This window comes from Neodiprion pinetum, chromosome 2 (genome assembly GCF_021155775.2).
Source record: "Neodiprion pinetum isolate iyNeoPine1 chromosome 2, iyNeoPine1.2, whole genome shotgun sequence".
Taxonomy (NCBI): Eukaryota; Metazoa; Arthropoda; class Insecta; order Hymenoptera; family Diprionidae; genus Neodiprion; species Neodiprion pinetum.
The window spans coordinates 36835439-36843704 of NC_060233.1; the positions used below are offsets into that span (position 1 = coordinate 36835439).

At 40.2% G+C, this 8266-nt stretch overlaps 1 protein-coding gene across 2 annotated transcripts; it reads right to left on the reverse strand.

Annotated features, from left to right (window-relative positions):
* Positions 1 to 1700: 1700 nt before the first annotated feature.
* LOC124211698 (beta-1,3-galactosyltransferase 5-like) lies at positions 1701 to 6923 on the reverse strand. 2 transcript variants are annotated; one of them, XM_046611032.2, is made up of 3 exons: positions 6239 to 6923; positions 2850 to 3424; positions 1701 to 2563 (listed from the first exon to the last, which is right to left on the reverse strand). In XM_046611032.2, the coding sequence occupies exons 1-3, from the start codon at positions 6430 to 6432 to the stop codon at positions 2070 to 2072; spliced, it is 1263 nt and encodes a 420-aa protein (XP_046466988.1). In that variant the 5' UTR covers positions 6433 to 6923; the 3' UTR covers positions 1701 to 2069. The 2 variants fall into 2 exon arrangements, with proteins under 2 accessions (XP_046466988.1, XP_046466989.1); XM_046611033.2 differs by having other exon boundaries at positions 6234 to 6920.
* Positions 6924 to 8266: the final 1343 nt, after the last annotated feature.

The following is an 8266-nucleotide window of genomic DNA, read 5'->3' on the forward strand; positions in this document are numbered from 1 at the left end:
AGTGACGACGAGAATAAATATCCATGACGGTGGGCGAACATGTCGTCGCATCATAGCGATGGATCCTAGAATTTGGATAGAAAAAGGAGCTGGTCGTTCAATCTGATAGAAAGAGCTGTTTTCATCGAAAATGCGACTGTCTCGATAGATTTTTCTCGGTGGTTGAAGCCAAGTAAGAATCTCTTATTATTACCGTTTTATCACTGTTATTTACTCATTCAAAAAGCACGTCCAGAAAATTGACTGACGTACATATATTAAACCTGTTTGATACCAGTGTATTAACCAGATAGCAGTTGATATTACAACCCAGTATTTCTATTAAAGTTCAGATAAGGCTCCCGAGTGTTTAACGGAATATTCGCTGTGATAACCTGACACTCCAATGGCCAGTTAGTATTACCATAATTTTTTCCCGGGATTGGTTCAAAGCGACATGATCACGAACTCGATGACGTTCTCTAAAGTTTGTTGACATTTTAATGCTCTCTGTAGCACCGAAATTTACGAATTTCCGAGTAAAACGAATCGCACGATATCTCAGTTCTGAGTAATGATGTGACCTCTGACGATAAGTAATTATAAGTTTCCCATGACGCATTACACAGCACACTGGATTCAACTTGATAGAAGTGAAACGCATTCTATGAAACAATTTACACCAACTTATCACTCGTTGATTAAAAAACTCCACACAGCTGCATCCGCGATTTATGAGCGAGCACGTAGCTGCGGAAAAAAATATTTCCAATATAGTGCAATTGTTCCAGATAATTTGTCTTGTTACGGTTTTGAGATTGATAATGATGCGAAGCGGACTGATAAAATACGTACACAGATTCTGCAGAAGTCTTATCTTACTTACCTTACTCTTCCACCTTATTCGCCTCCCACATTCAGTATTTTTATTGGATTTAGCACAGCTTGGTAGCACGATGTACTTTGGGACGAAGAACAAGCTTTGGACGAATCAACGGTCGAGCGAATAAGTTAAACATCCCAGTTGCCGACCTCTTGAGGCATTCTACCTCACTAGTCTCAATAACACGTTCAATCCTCACCTTGTACGTTCGTGCCCAAGGTAGCCCAACGCGAAAAAATGATGAGTAACTCATCCACGCTAACGATGTTACAATCACTCCGGTGAAGTTGAGTATTTTTTCTTCTTTTTGCGTGTTTTTCTTGCATAATTTATGGCTTCAAATAGCATTGTGCTCGAAGTTAATCAGATCAAGGTAAGTTAACCGGGTAGAAACAAAGCTTTCACGGCACTTGGAAGGTACACAACGGAATTTGCTTAATCTTAGTTGTAAATTCAAAGTACAAGTTCTATTCAGGGTCCGGCACAATTTACCGTTGATTTTCAAATACATAACAAACTTTCAGTTACGGAGGTGACGGGGGATTCATTTTCGTTATGATCACAGACGTAATTACTAGTCGCGCCAAAGTATTGATTGGCAACAATTGTCACACCCACGATACATCCGAGCCTTGAGTTGGGTAAGCCGGAAAAACTTCGATTCTAGTTCACCAATATCTGGGTGATTGAGGTGAGTTTCGTCGATTGTTGGTCAAGGATTTACAAAGTTATAGGTCAGTCGTAGATCTTTCGCTACGCGCATAAAGCCTAGTGCAGCACAATAATGTTCGAAATTGAAAAGTACAATATTTTAAATGATGAAATGCTACGGTGTTACTTAGGGTATAAACAATTGTCACTGATTTGTATTTGAATATAAACCTGAGAAATTAAGTATAATACAAACATCTTCACACCGAAGATACTGAATTAAATATTTTAGACTTGAAATTAAAACGGTGAAATATTTCTCTCGTCACTTACCACAGCACAATTTTATTACTTTCGACCTCTGCGCGGTTATATCTATCTATCAAAATTGGTACCTCTGAACCTAAGGCCACGATCACAGACAGAAGAAATTCAATTTCAGATTAATATTAGATCAGGCGGATTCCATTTTCGGTAATGTCACTGTGAACCAATATACGCTGAATATCACTGTAACTCCTCGTCAATGTTTACAGGAGCACTACAACACGTGGACCTAGGTCAGAGTGGAGACGATCGCCTTCCACAGTGCCCTCGAATCAGCCTCGCTCAATTCCGGTCCAGCGATCAGGAAGTCAACCGTAGCCTTCGGAGACTTGATGAAGTCTGCGAGCCTTTTATGCCTCAGAATTTGCGAGTTCAGTAACGTATAAGTTAAGTTGACCTTATTTGCGACAATGCCGGTTACGTGCACGTCGTCTATCCAAAAGTAAGGAGTACGCTGCGCCTCTTCGTACAAAAGAATGGCAGTATCTATCGTGTATATTATCACCCAGCCCAAACAGTATGCGGGGTACATTTTTTCAGGATATTCATCCTGCGTGACCATCCATTTCAAGCCAGCTTTGCGCTGCGGCGTTCTGCACGATGCCGGGCTGCAATGCATCACTCGATTCGTACCCCAAAGTGACATGTTGCGAGCCATGAACCCAAGCATTGCGGGTGTATTAACGACGACGTCGTCATCCAGCTTGAGCACGTATTTGACGTCTGAAAAATAAAAATCATCTAATTACTTTAGATCCTTGTACATTGGCGAAAACGAAAAACAACAACTATGCGATCCAACTATTTCAGCCCAAGTGAATAGAATTTGTTTACGTGAATTATCTAATGAAGCAGTTAATGAGTTTGCAGTAAACGCGATGATATTTCACTCAATGCCGGCAAGCTGCCGTGGGTGATGACAAGCATTCTGCGAAGCGCAAGCTTTGTGAAAATTTGTAACTTTTTAGTATGGCGTCGATGCGAGAGTGAGCCTTAAAGCCTCACTTACTCGGACAGTGGTACTTGGCCCATTTGAGCAACATCACATGTTTATAGGTCAAGTTTCTGTAAGAGTCCACAAAATTCCCTTGAACGATGTCTCCGTAAGTCTTGTCCTCTTCCTCCAGCTTGCTTTGCAAGTCAGACGTCATACCGACGAAGAAAAGTACCGTGATTCCGTGAACCTTGTTTCCCCACGTCTCGCGGATAGTCATTCTCTTCGCGTAATTCTTTGGGGCGGAATGAATTAAACCCACTATCAAGGGCTGGCTGTTCTTGCAGGGATCGTGGTTAATCGTGAACTGGAAGTTCGTCAAGTTGATCAACGTTGTTTCGTCGTTGGACGGGTGAGTGACGGGAAAATCATCCTTGGTAGACAAGGGCGAGTTTACAGTGTTTGTCAAATTGTAAGCCGGCGATAAATTCGTACTTGAAGTATACTGTTTGAAGTCAGGAGTGTGAACGTTCAGTAACAATATTGTACAGATCGGACACATTATGAAGCAGACCGTGACAAATATCCTCTTGGAAGATGGTCTTCCATTTATACAAAGGTTGTAGCGATGCCCTGTCATCACACCGGAGCTGAAATTCGTTCAGGATGAAATTTTATGCATTCAGCGTAACCAGGACAACTAAATTTACCGGAAATAAGAATTTACCGATAAGTTTTTTCTCGCTATCGACTCGTGCAAAGATCAGCGTAGAAGGGTGAATACAAGAAAAATTTGCAATATTATTTTTGCCGAGAAAACGATTTTTAAATAAATTCAGTTACACGATACTCCCAATTTACACTATGCGTAACTTTGAGAAGAATAAGTCTCCACGTGCAGATACACACAGGTACGTTATACACATTAGGCTTCGGGTCTCCAAAAATTTTTTGCGCTTACAATATTTTGTACTTCACTGCTTATTTTTTACTCGAATTTTTTACAAGGAATGTTCGAAAACATCTTCCACTGATTATTTTGTTGTCACGCAGGAGAACTGTTTCTTCTGAAACAAGCCGGAGAAACCGTTTGATCGCGACACTTTTCATCGCCATGCAAAAGAAACAGTCCGTTGGTCTGTTCGACAAACTTCCACGATGATCTCGAAAACGGCCGATCGCAAAATATTTATGAAAAGTAAAATTCATCCGAAAGAAAAAAGGCGATAGTTTGTTCTATGACGCTATTTGAATGCATTTATGAATGCACGGTAAATTTTTATTCGTTATCATAATCGGATTCATTGACCTTAAAAATACTTGAAACCCATGCTTTCGAAAGTAAATATTCACCTGGGACACCAAAAACCATTAATTACTTTATGACGGTATTTCGCGATTTTTGGCAATTACAGCACCGGCGCGCTTGGGGCCACATATTTAAGGTTTCATGACCTTAAGTGGTTAGCTACGAAAATGAAATTAAAAAAAGTCATCGACCTTTGATACTACGCAGAAGATACAAGACCACATTTAATCGACGAATATCAGTCACCACGAGGGAGACATCGATGACCATCTTCGATCATCGTGGTCAATTTTCATCTGATCTCGCATCGAATCAACAATAAACAATGAAAGTTGAATTGATCGACAATTTCGTTCTCATATTTCTTTCTTCGTAACGAAAACAAGAACAATCAAAACGTCACATTCTCCGCTTAACATAACTGATAAAAATAAAACATTTAATGCTTTTCCAAGAGGGACTGTTTGGATTTTGTCTCCGTAGATGTATGTGTGAATGTTCATTTAATTAAATATAAAAAAAACTAACAATGAACGATCACGAAAAATAAATTATTGATGAAATATTTATCTCCATGAAGTTATATTGTCAGTATTATTTAAAGATACCTGTTTGTACCTTGGCAAAATAACAGTAATAAAAAATGTCGTGTGTAATAAAATAGTTAAGAGAATTTCACAAGTGGATGTATGTGACAGTAAAAAAATGCTTTCCTTTGTTCGATTTTGAAAACATTTAGGTTCGTATTTTAGACAGTAGAGTACGGAAAATCTGCATCCAATTTTGTCGATATCAGTTGTTTCGTTTTTTAGCTATCTGTGACGCCAGAAAAAAAACCAGTTCTGAAAGTGGAGTTTTAAGGAAAGCGGGCTTAAAATTTCATTGCGACCCTCGGGTGACGAAAACGGTCACTGAAAAAGTATAATCAGTCCTTCCGAGAACTTTTTCACGAATCCTTCTTTCAAAACATCCGCTTTGCTTCAGTAGCGCAGCTTGGAGTAATATTTCATATTATTTTTTTTAGTCATCTCGCTCGCTCCAGCGACTGGCAAAACCGTCTGTACTAACCGGTTGCCATAATTCTACGTGTTTATTATATCATAAATCATACGTACACGACTTCTTTATTTGCATCCTGTAAAATGCACAATAACGAATTTATTCTTGCCGAAAAGTTCTTTAGAATTTCTGTAAATTTCGGGTCGTTTTGGATTTAAATACCTAAACAAGGGGGTGGCGAATTTGGCTTACGCCCCGGGCGACTGAAACCCACGCTCCGCCACTGCTTTGCTACAAAACATAACAGATCCGATTGTGAAAAAGACGGATTATAGAACGGGGCATGCTCCGCTGTCGGCCGGAACACTTTTGACGATCATTCACAATAACATCGAAAGTACTTGTAATTTCGAACTGGGTATTCGATATAGAATTCTTAACATGTTTAGATATCATTTTACAGAAAAAAGTTTACGATTTTTCATAACCGATAAAGGTATCTCACCCCCTTGATTTTTTTCGGTACAATTTCGAAACCCGTTACCTAAAAAATCATCGGCAATCGAGTCTTACGGTCATCGTATGACGTTTTGAAAACTGCGTCTACATTTTGAACTGCGAACTTCCAAACTCGAACGTGAATATCAGCGACACGAATAAAATTTGAAAACTAAATATGTAAGCGCAACACTTTTTGGAACCTGTTCAATTTTTCAACTCAAACTTATTTTTACCTCAGACTTAAGTGGGGAGCACGAAAAATTATAAGACGGAGATTATCGGGTAAATCGATCGGAAAGCTTCTAATGCAAACGGTGACGGCCGAAAACATATTGAGGGTTGAAAATGAACCAACGATTATCATATTTTAATCCTGCGAGAAATTGGTGTTTAGGAGGTAAATCGGTGTGAAGTCAAGAAATGAAACCTCACGAGCTTTATAACAGGAAACCTATTTTTTTAAATGTCCGCACACCAGTTTTAAAATTAAAGTTTTCTGGTGACATTGAGGTCTGTAGTAGCTTCATTAACTCTGACACCCGTACATCGAAATAAAACCGAATAGATAATTCATATTTCCGGTATTTGAAACTTTCCACAAGTAGTAGTAAATCTGTAACTATACCTATAAATCTACGATAATATCTTACCTTACTTTTCTGGAAGAATGAATTTGGCCGTAGCAGAATTGATGGTGAATGTGTTAAACTCGAGACGATTCATTAGCACAAAAAACATTTCCGCACACTGGAACGAGGAAAAACATAATGACCCGCAGCGAACGTGGAAGAATCGAACAACTGCCCGCGAGCTGCACGAACCACAATATCCCGACCTTTTTTTTCTCATATCTGAATGCACTGATTAACACTTCCGCTAATGTCAAGCGAGCGTAAATTCCGGAGAAACAATTCTTTCTACCGATTGTCACGCCATCCAAAGGAGTAAAACAACATTAAAATCCGACGGTGATGTTCAGCATTCATTTGCAAACCGAACACGACCAGTAATCATCGCACTTGAATGGCAGAGTATCGCGAAGAAGATTTGACGGCGCCGGCTGAGCTGCGAAACTGGCTCACTGACGGTCAGGCAACTTCTACGCTTCGTGCAAAAACAGCACGTGGACACTCCCACTCGCGATCGGTAAAAAAGAGAGTGCGATAAACGAAAGCGAGAGACAGACAGAGCGCGTTACACTATCTTTAGCATTCGCCGTGTCTGAACGCATCCCACTGTAGCCGAGAGAATATCGAAGGATTAGGATTCCGCGAAGCGAGAAAAAGATTTCGGCAATTCGCTCCGGCCGCTCTGACCTATAGCGACGACTATTTCAGCGCGTTCGTTTTCCTCCTTCGGATTCTATCGCCGTACGACCGATGCATCGCATCGACGACTCTTATTCCCCACTTATTTACGTCGCAGTGGGTGCTCACAATCAGACAGGCTCCAATCCCGAGATACGTTGCGACTTACGAATCGGCTCTTCCCGCTACAGCCGTTCGTTTGGTTCGTTCGGGTGCCAGAACGAAAAATTGACCCTGAACATGAGAGGCCGAATTCGCAGATCTGCACGTGTGGCTTTGAAGGTCAACTGCGAAGTTCGCGTCTTGATCGGTCCAGAGCAGTCTGACGGTCCGGGTGATTCAGGCTTAAAGGTCCTCTTCGTTACAATGTTACCTCGGGAAAAGGAACTTATGAATACTGGATTCCAAGTGATAAAGCATTGTTTGAATTGCGTTATCGCGTTGCTGACAGCGAGTAAAGGCGATTGAGACACGCGTTCGGAATCAGCGATAAACAACACGTTGATGAAACGTGCCTTAGGTAAAGTGAATGATAAATTTGGCATAAAGAAAATTAGTCACCAACTAGGCTGAAAACATCGGATTCAAATAACGTATCTTTGATGAATTGGTTGAATATCTATGGTGGTTCATCGCACGACTAAATTACATGCCTAACGGTATAATAAGTGTGCGAATTAAAAAAAATTTGCCACATTTCGCAAGTTATTTATAACTTTGGACCAGGGGGCCGGACCGTTTCGTTTGAAATATACACTTCCAAGATCACGTACCTAATCGTAAAAAAACCGTGATATGACTTTTCGCCCGTTCTACATAACCGCACATGGCTCCTATGGTATTACGTATGTATCGTTTATGAAACTGTGATGCGTTCCAGTACAGAGTATGATACGCGTGATGATATACAGAGCCCTACGTTACGTTAATTAAACTTCTGATCCTGGAGTTCGAAGAATGGACGCCAGATATTTATATGCAAAAATTTGTTACACCGATTCTTTGCCAGAGTCCGTATGAAATTTTGTACGATTTGATATCTTCGTACTTACATTTGGATTACGTGACGGCGACCAGTCCTTTCGAATAACAAGGAAAGTGTTATTTTCAAATTGATGAAGAAAAAAATAAAAGAAAGGGGAAATAAAATTTGCGCATTTGCGGTTAACAATTTCAACGATCTTTCGACGGATGCGTGTCAAGGCGCTTCTACTACTGTACGCTATGCCCGAATACTCTAAAAACATTTTTATTCTCAGTTCCGTCCGTGAACTATTTCAATCATATTGTTTGCTGTCGTACAACTGAAACACAATGTGATGGTCTAGACGCGCCATTCTGTTACTTGGTTGTAGCGTGTGCTGCATGAAAATAAT

Bases quoted from the DNA above. Each gene is read 5' to 3' on its own strand.
- LOC124211698 (XM_046611032.2), bottom strand. From the start codon at position 6,432: ATGAGAAAAAAAAGGTCGGGATATTGTGGTTCGTGCAGCTCGCGGGCA. The intron at 3,425-6,238 runs GTAAGGTAAGAT...AACGAATTTCAG, and splicing joins AAATTCATTCTTCCAGAAAA to CTCCGGTGTGATGACAGGGC. The intron at 2,564-2,849 runs GTAAGTGAGGCT...TTTATTTTTCAG, and splicing joins GGCCAAGTACCACTGTCCGA to ACGTCAAATACGTGCTCAAG.